Source organism: Rhinolophus hipposideros (genome assembly GCF_964194185.1).
Source record: "Rhinolophus hipposideros genome assembly, chromosome: 14".
Lineage (NCBI taxonomy): Eukaryota > Metazoa > Chordata > Mammalia > Chiroptera > Rhinolophidae > Rhinolophus > Rhinolophus hipposideros.
Genome location: NC_138060.1, coordinates 16,133,088 through 16,153,973, shown reverse-complemented (window position 1 = coordinate 16,153,973; position 20,886 = coordinate 16,133,088). Strand labels below are relative to the sequence as shown.

The 20,886-nt window shown below is 35.3% G+C and overlaps 1 protein-coding gene across 1 annotated transcript in view; it reads right to left on the bottom strand.

The window, feature by feature from the left end:
* DNAH12 (dynein axonemal heavy chain 12) overlaps positions 1 to 20,886 on the bottom strand; it is a 175,544-nt gene that overhangs the window by 146,161 nt on the left and 8,497 nt on the right. The window contains exons 3-11 of the mRNA XM_081072623.1: positions 15,239 to 15,320; positions 15,013 to 15,039; positions 6,589 to 6,778; positions 5,937 to 6,009; positions 4,968 to 5,126; positions 4,559 to 4,754; positions 2,908 to 3,096; positions 2,200 to 2,356; positions 1,440 to 1,531 (exon numbers count right to left, since the gene is read on the bottom strand). Of these exons, the coding sequence (XP_080928749.1) occupies positions 1,440 to 1,531; positions 2,200 to 2,356; positions 2,908 to 3,096; positions 4,559 to 4,754; positions 4,968 to 5,126; positions 5,937 to 6,009; positions 6,589 to 6,778; positions 15,013 to 15,039; positions 15,239 to 15,320 (1,165 nt within the window). The remainder of the gene's footprint in view (positions 1 to 1,439; positions 1,532 to 2,199; positions 2,357 to 2,907; positions 3,097 to 4,558; positions 4,755 to 4,967; positions 5,127 to 5,936; positions 6,010 to 6,588; positions 6,779 to 15,012; positions 15,040 to 15,238; positions 15,321 to 20,886) is intronic.

Here is a 20,886-nt window from a genome sequence, read left to right as displayed (position 1 = left end):
CTATCATTGAGAATCACCTGAAATCTTGCTGAACTGAAGCCCTACAACTGAGGACATGTAGAAGAAGCCTCCTTGAGACTGGTAGGAGGGGCAGAGAGACAACCGCTGTGTCCCACACCAGCGTGTGACCATTAAAAATCAGGAGGGATAGCTCGCCTGTGTCAGTCCCTCCCCCAGGAGCAAAGGGTCCCAGCCCCCACCCAATCCAGGGTTCCAGTGTTGGGGAAAGAAGTCCCCATAATTTCTGGTTATAAAAACCAGCGGAGATTGTGACTGAGTGAGCTGGAGGGTGGTTACATTCCCAGGCACTCCTCTTAAAGGGACCACATATGGACTTACCAACAGTATCACTGGCTCTGAATGCCAGTGCTGGGGCAGCATCTGGAGAGGCGGCAAGGACATATGGTGGGGAACTGAGTTGTCTGGCTTCAGGACAGGGCTGGAGGGGCAGCTTTCTCCCAGAGGGAAAAGCTGGTGGAGGCCATTGTGTTCTCATTAAGCCTTCCCCCTTCCCAGCCGGCAGATGTAGGTGGCCGCCATATCTGAGTCTCCATCTGAGTCTCCATGGCCTAATGCCATTCATTTGCCACCCCTGGTGAATTGAGACCCCGCCCCACCCAGCTTGAAAGACATGGTTACAAAAATAAAATCTCAAGGCACGTACTGCAAGAAAATACTTGCAAAATATATTTCGGATAAAAGTCTTTTATCCGAAATATATAAAGACCTCTTAAAACTCAATAATAAGAATTTTTATAATAATATAGCCCAATAAAATAAATCTATAATAATATGAATTGAAAACCCCAATTTAAAATGTGTAAATTATTAGGACAGACACCTTAGTTTTAAAAAGATAACAGATGGAAAATAACAAATTAAAATATGATCAACATCATCAGTCATTAGGAAAATGCAAATTTAAAACAAAGTACAAACTCGAGTAAAAACTCTTTTCCCACATAGTTTCAACGTACATTACCAATTTTATATTCTAAATCCACTTATAAACAGCTACTTCAAAGCCTAGCTCACTTTTCAAGAAACCTTCACCAATTTCCCAAACCAAAAACATTCCCTCTTCTATGCTTCCACAACACTTTGTCCCTCTCTCTATTCTAGTACTTATCTCAATATATTATAGTTATGTCTATGTCTGGCTTCCAGGCCAAATATAAGCTCCTGAGAGCAATATTAATACATTATTGATTTTTGTATGACAAAAATCTTGCTAGGTGTCTGAATGTGATAAAGAAATTTTTGTTGAGTAAATGAATGACTAAAGAAATTATGATGGGAACCTGTAAGTTTACTAAAATGATATTTTGAATAAGAAATCTTATTAACTTTAATTGAAGCACTTATTGTCCAGAATAAAAGCATCATAATTTAAAAAAGAAATTCAAAAGGCATTAATGAAAAACACAATTACCACTTACCTCTGTGTATTCATCAAAAGTATGATCTTCTGCCTGAAAAGTCTCTATGAACTCATCTGCAGTCCCATCAAAGAGCCAATTATATTTTTCAACTGAAAATTAATAATCTGATTTAAATCTCAATAATACGCTTCTAAAAAATCAAGTGCTTTTTTAATATGGTCATGGAATGGAGTAGCTTATTCAATAAATATCATTATGAATAGAGTATTAATATATATTATAGGAATAGATAGATAGAATCAAGTAATATAGACTTAACAAGCAAACTAGGTTACACACAGATGTTTAAAAAAAAAGATAATAGGGTATGTAATGATCTTTAAATAACTTAGAGGTACAAATAAGCCAGTTAGTTAGAGGTTTCGGTTAAGAGAATGTCAAATAACATCTATCTATTCTGACCCCATACACACTTGAGAAGACTATAAAATTGAGGTGCAGGCTCTTCAAAACTATTCTTAGAAATTACATTGCTTTCACCCTCAATTTAGCATTCTCCTCATTCCAACATCTCTTCTTTCTGCCTTTTAACTGTATCACCCTGTTCCAGTTAATATTCACCCTTTGGACTGGACAACAGAATTCAAGTTTCTTTGGTTTGATTCTTGACTCTGCCAAAAGCCATGTCTATGTTCACTTTTGGCTCTCCCTGCTCTTTTATGACAACCCAGACAATGAAATATCTCACCAAATTCTAGTAAAAATAAGATCTCATTCTTTTATTACAAAAAGGTATAATATTATATGTCATATTTACCATAAGCCTCATAATGTTTTCTTGCACCTTCTAAGTTACAATGTATTGCCACTTTCAGCGTATTAAGAGCCCACTGTAACACGTGTTCAGGAAGTTCTGTGTCAAGATTTACAGGTGTTGGAGTTCCTGATAGCCAAGAGGATACTGTTTGGACAGTCTAACATAAATAAAAATTACAATTTATAAAATAAATATCTGCAATTGGTCTATATGTATATCTTACACTATATTCTTGAACATTCTTTTCAGATTTCAGTGGGACAAGAAAAGATAACTTGATGCAAAATAATGATTTAAAGTTGTATACTTTGTAATCTAATATAAAACTTAAATTGGATTAGTTTTCTATCATTCAACAAACATTTATTGAGTAACTATAATGTCAAAATGATTATACTAGAAAGTTCTAGAAAGAATATACAAAACTTGGATATCGTCTTTAAGAAGCTCCCAACTCAGTAGGGAAGATGAGACATGCACAAAAATATCATAACTACAGTAAAACTTCTAAAAGGAAGACGTCATCTTCAGCCAGGAGACTTTCTCAAAAAGAAAGCACTTTTTAATGTAAAATAACTTAGAGGATGGAAATGAAACAAATATTTTTAACATTTTATGTACATAAATACTTTATAGATCTTCAAATCAATTTAAAATTCTGAAAAAGAGCCATATAAAGAAATCCAATGGATAAGGATGAAATAATACCTGTAGCGCTTCAGCTATTCGCTCTACCAAACCTAAAACAACATCTTCCAAATCTTGAAAGGTAGGATAAAACTCCATTTTCTCTTCATCTAATGTCAATTCCATCTTAAATATTGGCAGCCCTTGTTGATCTTCTTGGTCAAAGAGTTTAACAAATCCTTCTACAGTTCTCTTTAAGAGATCCTTTAGCTGCATGATATCATAAATTACATTATATCTTTAGAAAGTACAAATTCAACCTTTAACTAAAATCTGTGAATTTATTGCCTATAATTAAGTAATTCTATCAATCCATTTAGTCTTGAAAATTATCTTCAGCACAATGTTCTTAATAAATGTAGTCTAAAACAATAAATAGAACAATATTGCAAACTTTGTTTTATAGAATATCAACAATCTTAAAATAGCAATTCAGAATCTTCCACATTCTTCAGTAATTTTGTCCCTGGTACATAAACATTCCAGGAGAAAAAATAACATGGTAAAGACTGAGGGGAGGGGAGGCCTGACACCTGAGGGTGAGTGTGTCACGGGGTGACATGCACATGGGGTGAGGGACAATGGTATGTTAGAGCTAGCTTTTATTGTGTTACAAGAGCCAACTGTTGAATACTCAAAAATTTTGTGAACAAGTTACTAAACCCTTGGATGCTTGAAAATCACCATAGTGGGAATATTTACACCATGGAAACTGGTAAACACTACAAATCAGGGTTGTTAATATTCTTTTTTTTTTTCTGGAGCACCAGATTTCCAGCACACCATTAAGTGAGAGTGAAGCCACCAGAACTTACAAATATGCATAATAAGTTACCAATGTATAAATAAGGCATTCTTATAATGAACCAACTATTGGAAATGTAACCACGTAGACAAACATAGTTCTAAATGCTCTTCAAAATATTCCTCATCTCTTTATTTCTTATCAAGTAATCATAGTTCTCTTAAGGAGATAAAGACAGAAAGAAAATCATGTATATTAGTTACAGTGTTACATACTATACATTAAATATATATAATCTACATATTATCCTTTTAGCAATTGTAAAATTGTTAAATTTTTGTTAACAATTTAACAAAAATTTGTAATTACTTAGCACTATGTCTAAATAGAATTGCAAAATTCATGGAAGGTTTGGAGATCTTTACCACAACGGAAAGTTTTTATTAAAAACTATTTTTCTAGAATTATATTTCTATAATAATGAAAATTTGCATCATTTTCATAAAATTAATATTTTGTTTGTTTGAAATTTAAAAATGAGCTATGACATTTGGAACCAAGATTTTACTGAGAACAAAATAAGAATCAACTTGGAATTTCATAAGTTCAAAACTATGTTTACTAGGATAGTCCTTTTGTTAATATACTCCAATAAAGCTATAGATAATTAGCTTATAGCCTTTAAGTATGAGCCCAGTAATCACTCATAATATTGACACATACTTCTAGATTTTTTACTCTCATTTTAGATTGCTTCAGAAATGAAGCATTTTCCTGCTAAATTTATTTAAATAAAATTACAGTAAAAATGTTTTTCATAATTTATTGCAAAATAATTACTTAGCACTATGCCTAAATAGAATTTTATTTAAAACACTAAACTAATTTTAGTAACATTATCATTTAAAATATATAAAACACATTTACCTGATTTGACATAAGTGTGGAAACACAATTATAAAATGCATCCAGTTTTTCATGTTTAATACCTTCTAGTGCTTCTTTCTTGATAAAAAGATTTATAACCTTTGGATACCATGTGTTCATTATTTTCTCTTCTGCCTTTCTAATTTGTATTGATAGATCGTTTTTCAGTGATTCACAATCCATTGGGCCTTTAGCTCTATTTATGAGAAAAATGAAAATGACTTTAAAGCAAATATTGGTCTTGGTACACAATTGTTGAAACAAATAAGAGAAATTTAAAAATGTTTTTAATCTAAAGAAAAGTTCTGAAGATTTATCAATCGGTTTTAAAAATTATATAGTCAAAGTATAAAGACTCAAACAGGAGACATTCAAATTTTAAATATTAATTAATAACTATGGATTTTACCTAATTCCTGTTAGGTCCAGCAAAACTGTATTAGAAAATGTCGTATAACCAATGTTCAGTAACATGTTCATAATTGGGTGAACAATGTGCAAATTAGCCAATATTTTACTTCTTGTCTGCAGATAGCTAGAATGCCAAGGGTTAGAATAATCCAGGCCGCTGGAAAAGCAATACACCATATCAAACAGGATTCAAACAATATACTCTAAATTTTAGGAAATAATATTTATGACACAAAATTAGTATTAAAGTGAGAAGACTGGAGATTGAGAAAAGGGAAATATGATCAACAATGGGATCCTTATGAGATATGTAGGTAATAAAAATACATCAAGATCATGAAAGTGCATTCATTATCTTCAGAAAGAACAGGGATCATTTAAGAAAATCTTTTTAAATTAAATTTATTGGAGTAACATTGGTTAATAATATACGAAGTTTCAGATGTACAACTTTGTAACACAACATCTGCATATTCCATTATCGGCTCACCACCCTAAACCTAATCTCCTTCTGTCCCCATATACGTATTTGACCCCTTTTACCCTCTTCATCCTCCCTTCACACCCTTCCCCTCTGGTAAGCATCATACAGAGAATAGAGATCATTTGTGGGTAAGGAAGGGCTCTGCTAACATCCACTGTGCTCCGGCTGAGGTACCTTGGGTAGAGATAAACGAACACAGTTCTTAGGATACAGGAGGAAGGATGGAGAAATCTATCTGGCATACACCAAAGCTTACTTAAGGCCACGTTGAGCTATACATCCATATAGGTTCCCCTAATTGTGTAAGCGACAACCAGACGGGTACAGTATAGAGGGTATCGGGGGGGAAATGTAGTACTATTTTTTTCAGGTGTGTTCAAAATACCTTTGCATTTCACATTTAGACTTAAATGTAAGATCAGTTTATTTTCAATCTGTTATCAAACCCTAGGTGCAGTACTATTTTTAAAATAATGTACTCACACAGGAGATTCAGGCAAAGGGCCTCCTTCATCTTCAAGCCATTTAACTGGAGGTTTCATGAGAACACTCTTCACTAAAATACATTAACATATTAATACATGAAAATCCTTGCAAGACCTACTCAAGTCCAAGTTTCTAACTTTTGATATTGGATGATATAGTTTACTAAGCATTAAAATTAGTATAAAACAAAATCAAGCTCTTGGTACTATTTTGACTTTACTTTGGAGGTGAATTCAGACATAATAAAGCTTCAGTAAGTTCTCAGTTTTTCACTTTCTGTCTACTCAAAGGTCACTGGCATAGCCACTTAAGAAAATTTATTCCAATAAAAACTGCAAGATTAAATCCCTAATAAATCTCCCAAATCCATTAATTTAGCTTACAATCCAGTAAACAGTATAGCAAAAACCATAAAGACAAAGGGAAAAATCAAAAAGCTATTTAGCTAATAGGCATATAAAAATTTACAAAAAATGCCTTGAATTACAAATATTTTGACTAGATTATAGGCTCAAAATAAACACTTTAAATAAAAACAATATCCTAGAAATACATATAACTAAATATATAACATTCATTATTCGTATTTCTACCTTTGATTAGGAGGGCAGAGGTAAAAGAAGCTTGGCATGTGTTATATGCTACTTACCCATATATCTCCTCATGCTTTTTTCAAAGTCACTTGACACCTCATTTATGAGACTTTCAACAAGTTCTTCTCTTTCTTTCCCTTCCTTTAAATGCTCGGGTATCAACATTAACATATGATCCAGCCATTCCTGCTGAATAGGTACTATAGGACTACTTTCTACACATCGCTTCATGTAAATATAGTTGAACTGAGAATGTAATAAGAAAAAATTAAATGTTCTAAAATGGTGTATATTTCAATGTAACTCCTGAGCTCTGTCTTCTCAGGACATTTTTTCAAAATAAAAATACCCTGCAAAATAACATATTTTCATAATAAAAACATTTTACCCAAAAGTACTATCTACAAAAATACCATGTTATATTATTGTTTATTTATGAGTTCCCACCTAATTAATGCTCTTCGTATACTTTTCACTTTCTCAAGGCAAAACAAAGATCCTTTTTCTAACTTCCTTCATTCAATAATATTCATTAATTCACTATATATTCAGATATTGTTCCAAATGCTGAGGACATTTGGACAAAAAACAGACAAAGAGCCCTGTTCTCTTGGAGATTATATTCTGGTACAAAGCAATTCAATATAATTTCATAAATTCTCCTATAACAATGAGTAGTCCAAAAAAATAAACATGAACAAATGGAAAAGATAATACTTGATCTTGGTAAAGACATTTTTACATCATGAAAATTTCAGTTTGTACCAAAATCAATTTAATGCAATGCTAATAAAAACATCTATATATGTTTTTATGGATCTAGACAAGTTGAGCATAAAGTTCATGTGGAAAAATAAACATGTGAGAATAGCCAAGAAATCCCTGAGAAAGAAAATCTAAAACGGAGGACCAGCCCTAGAAGACATTAAAATATACTATAAGGGCAGCCGGATGGCTCAGTTGGTTAGAGCACGAGCTCTCAATAACAAGGTTGCCGGTTTGATTCCTGCATAGGTTGGTGGGCTGTGCCCTCTGCAACTAAGATTGAAAACAGTGACTTTACTTGGAGCTGAGCAGCGCCCTCCACAACTAGATTGGAGGACAACGACTTGGAGCTGATGGGCCCTGGAGAAACACTTTTTCCCAATATTCCCCAATAAAGAAAAAAAATTATGTAAAAACAATATATATATTATAAAGCTTCCCTAATTAGAACAGTGTGGTTTGAGTGCATGAATAAACAGATCAGTAGAAAAAAATGGAAAGTCCAGAATAGATCCAATACACAGGAAAATGTATATGTACTTGACAAATGTGGCATCTCAAATCACTAAAGCAAAGACGAAGGGGGTTTTTTGTTTGTTTGTTTTTTTAAAGATTTTATTGGGAAAGGGGAACAGGACTTTATTGGGGAACAGTGTGTACAGACAGGACTTTTCTACAAGTCAAGTTATTGTCCTTTCAGTCTTAGTTGTGGAGGGTGCAGCTCAGCTCCAGGTCCAGTTGCCATTGCTAGTTGCAGGGGGCACAGGCCACCATCCCTTGCGGGAGTCAAACCGGCAACCTTGTGGTTGAGAGGATGTACTCCAACCAACTGAGCCATCTGGGAGGCAGCTCAGCTCAAGGTGCCGTGTTCAATCTTAGTTGCAGGGGACGGAGCCCACCATCCCTTGCAGGACTCGAGGAATTGAACTGGCAACCTTGTGGTTGAGAGCCCACTGGCCCATGTGGGAATCGAACGGGCAGCCTTCGGAGTTAGGAGCATGGAGCTCTAACCGCCTGAGCCACCGGGCCGGCCCAAAGATGAAAGTTTTAATGAATAGTTCTGGGACAACTCATTAGACATTTGGAAAAAGAAAAATTTAATCAATACCTTCCACTATACATAAGAATAAACTTCAAATAATTCAGGAATGTAAGTTAAACAATGAAACTATCAAAGACTAGAAAAAAATTACTTCTTCTATAACTTGAGTGTCTGTAAAAACTTTCTATGTTTCAAATTCTATGTACAAATAGAAAAAATGATTGACAAATTCTGACTACATCAAAATAAAAATGTTTGCATGGCAAAAGTCATAACATAAAGGTCAAAAGACAACTGACAACCTGGGTGAAAATATTTGCAACATATATCTCAAATAAAGTGTAAAGAATGTTTAAAAATTTAGGGGATGGATGAAACTTGAGTACATTACGCTACATGATAGTATATGATTCCATTTATATCAAGTATCTAGAGTGATCAAATTCATAGAAACAGAAAATAGCATGGTAGTTGCCTGGGACTGAGGGAGAGGGGAAAGGGAGGTTTAATGAGTTTAAGATTCAGTTTTACAAGATGAAGAAGTTCTGGAGATTGGTTGCACAACAATGTGCAAATACATAACACCACTAAACTGTACACTTTAAAATGTTTAAAATGATAAATTTTATGTTATGTGTATTTTTCAATTTTTTTAAGTTAGGGGAAAATAAGAACAAAAACCAACAGGAAAATAGGCAAAAGATATGAACCAGCATTTCACAATAAAAATATTATTAAAATGGCCCTTCAATATATGAAAAGATTTTTAATCTCTCTTATAATTAGAGTAAGCAAATTTAAAGTACCCTGCAATACCATTTTTCACCTGACAAAAAATAAAATTATGACACCCACATTCTGTGGTGATACTATGGGGAAGCAACTACTCTCAAAACCTGTGAGTAGGAAGGCAAACTGGCACAGCTCTCAAAGAGAGAAATTTTGCAAATCTAACAAACTACACATTGACCCAGAAGTCCCACTTTTTGAAATTGAAAACACACTGCCAACAATATGAAAACACACATATACAAGGTTATTCATTGCAGCAAAATATGGGAAGCATTTGAGTGCGGCTGAATAAATTATTATACATCCACACACTGGTGTTCTGTGCAGCAATAAGAAAACAATGAGGAAATGAAATCAATACTTTGTGCACTTTAAACTTAATGTCGTTTATCAATTACATCTCAACAAAGCTGGAGAAAAAAGAATGAAGAAGACCTCTGTGATATGGAGCGGTTTCTAGGATAAACAAAACGCAAAAGAATATTTATGGTATGATGCATTTTGTGTAAGATAAAAGGGAAATAAAACATATAGGTTCCTTTATGAAAAATTAACACAGTTAAAATAAACCAGAAATTAATGAGATTGTTTATATAAAGGGAATGGGTTGGAATGGGTAGAAAGTACGGGGGGGTTGGGGGGGAACAGGTAGAAGGGACGGGAGTACATGTTTTGTTATAGTTTTGACTTTTAAACCATGCTATTGTTTCACATGCCCAAAAATAAAAGAAAATCAGTAAGAATTGGGGTGGCGGAAGAAACTCAAAATTAAAAACAAACAGAAAGAAATGAACCTAACTGTAACTTTTGAACACAGTATTTTGCTACATACCTTCAAAGTAAGTACAAAAACTTATAGAAAGATATTGAACTATAGTGGATAGGTTTGTTTTTCACAGTGTTGTGAATCAGCAATTTTACAACTGTTTACGTGTATTTTAGGATTTAACAAAATAAGTAAATAATTGTGGTTTATAAAAGCCAGGTTTCTCGCTGTCAGAGCAGGGAGCTACAAATACAGAAAAAGGGAAGACTAGAATTAACCCTGTGATGTTGGACTGGAATAGGAGGCATCAGTATCATTTTTAAGATAGATAAATGATAGAAAGATGGGTGGATAGATAGACACAATTTCCTAGTTCTTTCTACTGAGTTAAGAAGCAATTACATCCAATGTCAAGGAAAACACCTGACATGCAAATCATGGTTTCTAAATACCATTCTCTACTAAAGAGAGCCAGGAATTCTTGGAGAAATGACTGATTCCAGGGTTAGAACAGAGAAAGTACAGGATGAGCCTAAAACATCTTTTCTGATGGTCCCCAATCCCTCACTGTATCAATGGACTGACTTCTGTCTAATAATGAACCTGATGCCCTCCCCACTCCTGAGCTTCCCTCTCTCCCAAGGTGATCTCACCTCGTCCTGTGACTATAAATGTCCCCTATATATGTTGAAGAGTCCTAAGTCTGTATCTCTAGAACTGAGCTCTTTCTGAACTCTCCAGCATAGCTAAGCAAGACCTCTTGATCTCCCCAGCTCCAAATCTGTTCCTTCTTTAGTCTTAGCCATTTCCATAAACATCATCAATTACCCTGTAAAATCAGGCAAAAACCGTAAAAGTCATCCTTGTTTCCCCTTTACCTCACCCTCCGTATCTAATCTATCAGCAAGTCCTATCATTTCAACATCTAAAATACATCCTGAATCTATCAATTCCTTATAGCTCTATTTCTATCACTCTATTCTAAACTACAATCATTTCTCATCTAAATTGTTGCTTCTATAACTAACTGGTTCTTCCTGTTGTTTATTCTTACCTTGGCCATAATCCCTTCCCTAAAATGTCAAAGGAGTTTTCTCACATCATTGTCAAGTGGCTTTTTATCATTAAAATGTAAATCAAATTATATTATTCCCGTGAGTAGAATTCTCCAATGACTTCTCACTGCACTTTGAATACAATTTGAACTCCTTACTATAGCTACAGGCCCTGGTGATCTGGCCCCAACGCTTTCTTCAAGTTTGCTTTATACTTCCTCCCACAAGCTCAGTCAAGTTGGCCTTCTTTCAGTTTCTGGAATATACCAAATTGTTTTCTCCTTCAGGGATTTTAAACTTAGCTATTCCTTCTGTTGGGAAATTCTCAACTCCAGATCGTCCCATGGTTGGCTCCTTTCTGCCATTCAGGTCTCCAAAATGGCACCACCTAAGCGATGCCTTCTCTGACCACCTGCTTTCTATGGCCCCCCACTCCCTCACCAGTCACTAACATATCACCCTGTATTTCCTTCACAGTACTTATCACAATTATTTGGTTTATTTGTTTACTTGATTACTACTTTTTCCCCATTAGAATATAAGCTCCATTGCACAAAAACTATGTCCATCTTGTTCATCAATCTTTAGCATCCAACACAGGACCAAGTACAAAGTAAACATTTATGAAGTATCTCATGAATAAATGAATTAATTACAGACAAGGAAGATATTTTCTCAATCCCCAAATCTATAGCAGTTCTATAAAGCAGGTCAGTATCAAGCTTTGAAATAATTATATAAAAAAACTAAGCATGAATAAAATTATATGACTGTATAGTAACAGGATGTTTAAAATTCATTATTCTAATTATGTGTCCTTAACTTATACTTTTTTGTGTTTTAACTCTTTCACCTCCTAAAAGTATATTTGTTATACGTTAATTATATCTCAATTAGAAATATATATACACATACATTTGACCCTTAGAATTGAAGTATATATTCTTCCTTTATCAAAAAGATATCCATCTTGGGGCAGCCGGTCGGCTCAGTTGGTTAGAGCACAAGCCCTCAACAACAAGGTTGCCGGTTCAATTCCCGCATGGGATGGTGGGCTGCGCCCCCTGCAACTACGATCAAAAACAGCGACTGGACTTGGAGCTGAGCTAGTCCAGATTGAAGGACAATGACTTGGAGCTGATGGTCTCTGCAGAAATACACTGTTCCCCAATAGTCCCCAATAAAAAATAAAAATACGATATCCATCTTTTCTGAATGAAATAATGTTCTTTAAAAGTCTTTTTGAAAACTTCCTATTTTACGCCTTCACTATCATCTCTTCCTACTTCCATCATAACACCTGTTATATTATACTGAACATAAATGTTTATATTTATTTATTCATCAAGCATTTATTGAGCACCACTACTGGTGCTCAACATCTTAACTTTTATGGATACAAAAATGATTAACAAGCAAGTCCTAGCCTCAAGACTAAGAAATAGACCATTTTTATACATACTGTAAAAATATGAACAGAATACCTAAAACAAAGGGCTAAGTAAAATAATAAAAATGAACAGGGTGTAATGGGAGCAAAAAAGAAGCCATCTATCCAAACTCATAGAAATGGAGAAAGGCTTCCTGGAGTTGATGACTGAGCTGAATTAGAGACAGCCAGGTAAAAGAAAACATGGATGGTGAGCGGACATGCCAGGCAAAAGGAGCAAGATGAGAAATGCCGTATTTCCTCAATGATTAATAAGCAAGTCCATGTTAGTGAAGCATAAAGTATGATACAGTGAGTGGCGAGAGAAAAGGCTAAAGAATAGGAAGTGGTCATATTACAGAAAGCCTTGTATGCCATATTAAGTTTTAATTTTATAGGTTATGGAAAGCTATTGATGACTATTTCAGTCAAGGCAAGAAATGAAGGCGTAATCTAAGGCTATGACAAAAAGAGGACTGATTGGAGAAGTATTCACAGCACTTAGGGACTAACTGTATGGCACGTGGGTAACTGGGGAGGGGAAAAGAGAAGTTTTAAGCATGAGTGACTGAATGATGATAACAACTACAATAGAGAATAAGGGGGAAGAGAAGTCTTTTGGAGAAAAATAATGAGTTCAATTTTTGACATGTTGAATTTAAGGTATTTGTGCATAAAAATCTCTGTGAGTCATCAACATATGGAAGGTAGTTGAAATCAGAAAGAAAGACTCATCCAGGAAAGGAAAGAAAAGAGTGGGCCTCAAGTCAGGCAGGGAAGAGAAACCCATAAAGATGACAGAGATATAACAGAGAACCAGAAGTATAAATATAAGAGAATATAAAGGAAATGAATGGTCGGAAAGTCAAGAGTCAGGTAGAACTGTCACTATGCATTTTTAATTTTAGCCATTCTAATGGGTAGATAGTGATAATGCATCATATTTTAATTTGCATTTCCCACCAATGATATTAAACATCTTTCTTGTGTTTATTTACCATCCATATACCCTCTTTATAAAATGTCTATTCATGTCACATCCATTTTCTTATTGGTTTGTTTTTATAATGTTGAATTTTGAGAGTTCTTTATACATCCTACATACAAATCTTTTGCTGGATATGTGATTTGTGAATATTTTCTCCCAGTGTATAGCTTTTCTTTTCATCTTCTTAACGGGATCTTTCACTGAGCAACAGTTTTTAATTCTGATGAAACATAATCCATCAGGGTTTTTTTCTTTTATGGATTGTGCTTTTTGTGTCATACCTAAGAATTCTTTGCCCAACCCTCAGTTTTCTTCTAAATTTTCTATAGTTTCACATTTCTCCTGTGTTTTCTTCTAAAAGTTTCAAAGAGTTTTACAATTTACATTAAAATCCATGATCATTTTTTCAGTAATTTTTGTACAAAGTGAGAGGTTTAGGCTGAGGTTTGGGATTTTTTTTGTTGTTGTTTATTTGTTTTGTTTCTTTATGGATGTCCTATTGCTCCATTCTATTTGTTGAAAAGACTGTCCTTCCTCCATTGAATTGATTTTTGCACCTTCGTCAAAAATCAGTTGATTGTACTGTGTGGGTCTAACGGGTCATCTATTCTATCCCATTGATCCATGTGTCCAATTATTTAAAAGTAAAACAGTTTTTAAAAAGTTAACTGGAGGTATAGTGAGAGAAGTATTGAAAAAATATCCTTAGGATTTGGCAAGTCTTGGTCTCTGATTACAATGATGAAGTGGTGGAGTTCCTAGAAGCTAGATTGCCAAGAGCAGTGGGTTTTTATGCCCAACTACCTAAAACACTAGAAGGTAAGAACTGTGGAGGAGGAGCAAGTATGCTAAACACAAACACAAATATGTCTTGCAACTCAACCAGCTTCACAGTAGATATTTATGAATGTTTTGAGATTCTTTTGTATCTGTTCTTACACATAGTAAAGAGGAAAATCCACAGCCAAAGTCTCCAGAAAAGTTGAAAGGCAGTGGGAGGAGGAGGAAGAGTATTTTTAAGCAAAATGAGGTTCCTCCAAAGATCCTCAACTCATACAGAAGTACCCGGAGTCCTCTATCCCCAAAGGGAATTTTAAGGGACTTGAAAATTCTGTATCCCTATCTGGGAACATGTTGTATACATTCTTCTTCTGTGTAACTAGCTCCATGAGTTTCCATAGTTCTGCTGTTACAGAAATGTTTCATTTGTCATCTTTCCACCAATCATATCCTACTTCCATGTTGTGACCCATGCAGTGTCTTTTTTTAAATCTCTGGCATCTAGCATGTGACTAGCACACAATAGATTCTCAATAAATAATCATCATTATATCAATATTAGGACAATGAAAAGGGAGATGCATTTCCTTTATAGTTGTCACTTTGAATTTCTTCTTTCAGTTATTTCAAATAAGAACTATCTACAACTAATCCTCAAATAACAAATGGCAACAATATAATTCTTAAAATCCATATTGTCACCCATGACATTCTTCTTCCTTTAAGCAGAAAAAATAAAAATCTCAGTTTCTAAATTTCTCTCTTTTCTATAATGGCACTTAGCAGGTGGTCTCAGAAGGAGTTACTTTGTAATCATTTCTTTGAATATTTTCAAAACAATAAATATAAAAAATTGAACTCACTCCTTTCTTTTTAATTTCACTGGTCATCTGTCAAAAGCAAACAAGACATAATTAAATCAAGGAGGGAAATTTTTAAGTACTTTAAATTTTTAAAAATTAAAATATAAATACTCTAAAATTTATGTATTATTCTTTTAAAATATTAGTTATATTAAAATTGCCTTAAAATAATTAAGAATTAAAACAGAATAAGGATAAACTTTTTAAAGAGAAAACATAAACTTACAGTTGGAGGATAATCTGGCTCTGGTAATGAACGTATTCTTTTGTCCAGTGTTCTGTCTAAATTTCTTTTAGCTCCATCGATTCTGAAATATGTAGTTAGAAAAATGTATGACTCTCTTGAAGATACCACTCGTATATTATTAAAACATTACAATTTGAACTTTTTTTTCAACTATACTTAAAGAAAAAAGTCAAGAATTCTTTATCTTACTGAATTTCTTATGAGAAACAAATCCCAATAGCCATTATTAATGAGACCTTAATTTTCAAATTCTTCACGTGTAATGTAAAAGGATGAGGCTAAAAACAAAATCAAATTTTTTTCAATTACAAAATAATTTGATGCATTATGGGTCCTTATATGTATTATCTCTGTTCAACACCACCTTTTCAGAGAAGCCTTCCCTTACCCCTTATATTAAGTAGCACTTTCTTCACTATCTACTCCTTTATCCTCACTTACCTTGCTTCATAGCACTTATGACCACTTGTTATATTACATGCTGTAAACTGTTTGATTCATTGTCTTATCTTCAATGCCCAGTACAGAACCTGGCATATAGGAGGTGCTCAATAAAGAGTTTTGACTGTATGAATTATCATCCATAAAATAGAAGGTCATCTTTAAATAAAATTATGTCATCATATAATCCATTATCTGTCACCAAATACTTATTGAATGCTTATATTATGCAAGACACTCTACTAGGTTTTATTGAAATATAACAGCAATAAATCTCAAGGAATTTATAAACTGAAAGGGTGAGAAGATTAAAAAAAAGAGTACCATATGAAACGTATGGGGCCCTGATGGTTCAGAGGAGGGACAAGTTCACTTCCACCTGGAGATATTTGTAAAGGCTACATGAACAGTTAGCATGCGGAGTGAGCTTTAAATACAGAAGAAGATTGCAGGTACAGATGTGATTTTCCTGGGTAGATGTATCTGAAAAATCAAAGACCCTGAGAAACAGGAAGGCAAGGGAGTGATCAAAGGAAAAAAACAGGATAGGGAATTATCTAATCTATCCAGAGGTTACTAGACCAGATGGAGATAAGATTGGAGAACTGGATTGGAACATGCAGCTAAGGGCCTCAAATGGCAAGCTTTTTCATCCAATAGACAGTGGAGAGCCACTGAGAGTTTTTGAGCACGGGAACATTTTTAGGAAGACAAATCTACCAATTTGTAAAAGTTAAATACAGTGAAAGAGACGGTCAATGCAGAGAGAATACAAGTAAAAAAAAAAAAAGAAAAACAAAACTTGAGAAAGAAAATTGGAGGATGCCAAACATGACGAGAATGAGAAAGAACAAATGACAGAGGCAAAGGAAATATGGTCAGAGAGGCAAGAGAAGAACCAAAAGTAATTTCGAGGAAAGGAAGGCCATTGGAACCATAAAAGCATAGACTGGTAAACTCCATAAAGACAAGGACCACGTCTACTTTTCTCACTGCTTTATCTATACCACTTAGGAGGTGTGACCAAAAACTACAGTGAATGTTCAGATTTAAAAAAAATTATTCCATAAAAGACACACTGCTATTAATCCACCTCAAAATATTCCCCCTTGCTTCAAACACACTCATCCCATCATTCTTGCCACTTTCTGAAGCAGTTCTGGAAGTCCTCTTTCATGAGTGTCTTTAGTTGCACTGTCATGGCTGCCTCAATGTCCTGAATCATTTGACTTTGGAGAAGAGCCAGAAGTTGCATGGTGCCAAATCGGTGAATAACGTGGATGAGGACACACTGTAGTGTTTTTATTTGACAGAAATTGCCGTACCAGAAGCGATGTGTGACATGGAGAGTTGTCATGATGGAGGATGATTTATGGCACTCTTTAAAACACACCTTCTCTCAACCATAGCTCACGCCTGACTGACTGCACCAAACAAGTTGAAATTTGTCACACACTGTTACTAAGGTTCAATATGCTGTTTCCTATATCGAAGATCCCTGACTTTTCGCTGGATGGCACTCGGCAGCAGCATTCACCATATTTTGTGATCGCAATGGAAATGCTCTGTGTCACACATTGCTTCTGGTACAGCAATTTCTGTCAAATAAAAACATTAAGATGTGTCCTCATCTACCTTTTTCACTGGATCTCGCACCGTGAGACTTCTGGCTCTTCCCCAAGGTCAAAATGACCGTGAAGGGTAAAAGTTTTGAATTGCTTCAGTACATTGAGGCAGCCATGACAACGCAACTAAAGACACTCACCAAAGAGGACTTTCAGAACAGCTTCAGAAAGTGGCAAGAAAGATGGGATGTGTTTGAAGCAAGGGGGAATATTCTGAGGGGGATTAATGGCAATATATCTTTTACTATAATAAATTTTTTTATTTAAACATTCACCGTATTTTTTTTTATCACATCTCGTAGATAGCGTCCATCAAGGGCAATAAATATATGTGGAATGAGTGATCAGAATAGTGGATTTGGAAAAGATCTTGCCTGTCTAGTTCAGTATCTTATTTGATGCATGAATACTCTCAAAAAAATATCAAGTTGTACAGTGAGGGGGGGATAGCATTCATCTTTCTGAGGTAGCCCAATTTATTGTCAGCTAGCTTATATTCTTAGAAACAAATTTCTTATGTTGAGTTGTATCCTTGTAATGTCTATCTTCTGGAATTATATGCAGTCATATTTTTCTTCTATGTTACCCTTCTAAAACTTAATGATACCTATTCAGTTCCTTCAACTATTCCTGTCAATAAAAGTTACCATTTATGGTGAATTTATTATCTTCTAGGTATTGGCTAAAGGTCTTAAAAGCATTAATCTTATCTCTATCTTACAGATGGGAAGATGAAGTAAAGTTAGCTGTCTTGAAAAATTCACATGGCTAATAATCTGCAGAGATGGGATATGAACTCAGGCCTGTTTGATGCCAGAGTCTATACTCTCAACAATTAAGTGAATAAGCTTCCTTCAAATGAGGTAGTTTCAAAATCCCTCACTCTCCTCTGTAGCTATTATGGTTTATCAACATCTCTCTTAAAATGTGATCCCAGAATTCCAGATGTTGTTTGACCAGTGTGCAGAGTGAAATTTTTTCTCCCACATTCCAGACAGTTTATATTTATTAAAGCAGCATAAGACTGAATTAATAAACTTTTTTGAGTAGCTTCATTTACTGAACCTGACCAAACTAAAATTCCAAAGGCTTTTTCACATGAAGTAGAAAATGGGCCTGGAACATTCTCCTTCCTATTTAACCATCAAGCCCAAGGCCAGACTTCCCTTCATCCATCATTCTCATCCAAACAGCCTATCTCTCAGTGATCTACACTTTCAAGGAATTTGCCTTATACTTTGATATGATAGTTGGTACTCGCTGGCTTGCACTGTAATTATCCCAACATAAATATGCCTAATTTCCCTGAGCTCTTTATGTATAAATGCCACCCCTTGGAATAGCAACAATTTCCTGGAGTATGTTTTTTCCTATTGCTATAAACAAAAACAGCTGGGAAGAATAAGAGAGAGCCTTTTCACTCCATTTTTGATTTGTGTTTTAACAATCAAAACCAAAGAAATAAACCAAAACTGGACAATTTCAAAGGACTGTGTGACAGACTACATGCAGTGAAGGAGAGAAAAGCTAGTCTGAAGCAAGAGGGAGACACTGGCCAAGGAAGAAGTGGGTCATTCCTGGGACTCTGGAAAGTTACAAAATGATTTTGGCTCACCCACGTGTTCCCAGGGACTGGTCCCACCCAGCAGGGAGACCAGTTCAGCCTACCATTCAATCCTGTACATCCGACCTCACCTCTGGAACTCTCTTTATTCACAGACTTCACCCCACCTTTGAAAGAGGGAAGACTACATTCTTAGTGTCTAACAGGTAGAGGTAAGCAAGGAATAGAGAATCACAAAATCTATGGTCATCCAGAAAAATGTGTTTTTGGTATAAAAACTTTTCATTCCAAATGCATTTTTCCCAAATAAAACACATGGCAATTCTAATCTCAGTATTAATACAGTACTCTGCTTCAGGTTACTATTTTGAGGCAATATTTTTTATTAAGCACCTAAATGAGAGGGGAACTACTTACAGATCTGTGCAAAGCACAATAAAGGTAAAGTTCCTCCTTAAAAAATTCATTCATGGGGGTCAGCCTGGTGGCTCAGGAGGTTGGAGCTCTGTGCTCCTGACTCCGAAGGTACTCCAGTTGGATTCCCACATGGGCCAGTGGGCTCTCAACCACAAGGTTGCTGGTTGGACTCCTGAACTCCCGCAAGAGATGGTGGGCTCCGCCCTCTGCAACTAACAACTGCAACTAACAATGGCAACCAACAACCAGGAGCTGGGCTGCGCCCTCCACAGCTAAGATTGAAAGGACAACAACTTGACTTGGGGAAAGAAAGTCCTGGAAGTACACACTATTCCCCAATAAAGTCCTGTTTCCCTTCCCCAATAAACCTTAAAAAAAAAAAAATTCATTCATTCACTCATTCATTCACCACCAACAACATGCCAGACACTGTTCTCTGTGTTGAGATCTCTGTTCTTAACTATGTCAAAGTAAATTAGAAGAGAACGACAACTAAGAAAATAAACGTCGTGTTATAACATACTCTGCTCTCTCTACTTATGACATCCTGCTCTTCTGCTTTTCCTCCTACCTCACTGGAGGCACTTCTTCAGTCCATTTGCTGGTTGGCCCTACTCTACCCAACATCTAAATATCATAATTCTGAAACGCTTAGTCCTGGGCTTTCTCTTCTCAATTCTCCTCTCTCTCTCTCTCTCTCTCTCTCTCTCTCTCTCTGTCTCTCTCGCTATCTGATTTCAACTATTTCCTCTAAAAATCATCTATATCCTGTTGACTCCCAAATTGGTATCTCTAGCCTATGCCTTGTCTCTTATACATCCAATTGCCTACTTAACATATTTCCCCTTAGATGTTACGGAGCACCTCAACTCCAAAAAAGAATTACTGCTTTCGACCTCCCCACCCCATCATCTCCTGAACTTCCAATTCTCTATAAATATAAACACTACCATCCACCTTGTTACCAAAGGCAATCCAATGGTAAGTCCTATTGATTTGGGAGCCAAAACATATTCGTGTACCCTGTAAATCGACTTCTCTCTTCCTCCATTGCCTCCAGACTTATCTCCAAACCACCACAAGTTCTCATGAACTACATGTAGTAGGATGCTACTACAAAAGCATCCTATCTGGTCTCCTTCTTTCCTTTTATTCTTGCCCTTTCCCCTCCACCTCAGTCTATTCTTAATAGCCAGAGTGATATTTTTTAAGTGGAAGTTGGATTTCATGTCACTTCCCAGATTAAAACATTTCAATGGCTTCCATTGCACTTAAAATGGAATCCGAATTCCTTATCGTGGCCTTTCACAATCTGCCCCTACCTTTCTCTCCATCTTCACCTGATACCACTCTTCCCACGGCCCCTGATACTCTAGTGACATTGGCCTTTGCCAATTCCTAGAACACACTAAAAGCATTCATATTTCAGGGCTTTCATGCTTGCTATTCCCTTTGCTAGAGTGCTATCCCCATGTTTATTTAAATGACAAGTTTTTGATTGTTTAGATTTTCTACTTTAATATCATCTCCACAGGACTTTCCTGCGATGCTCATAGGAACACCTTGCCTGTCACTCTCTA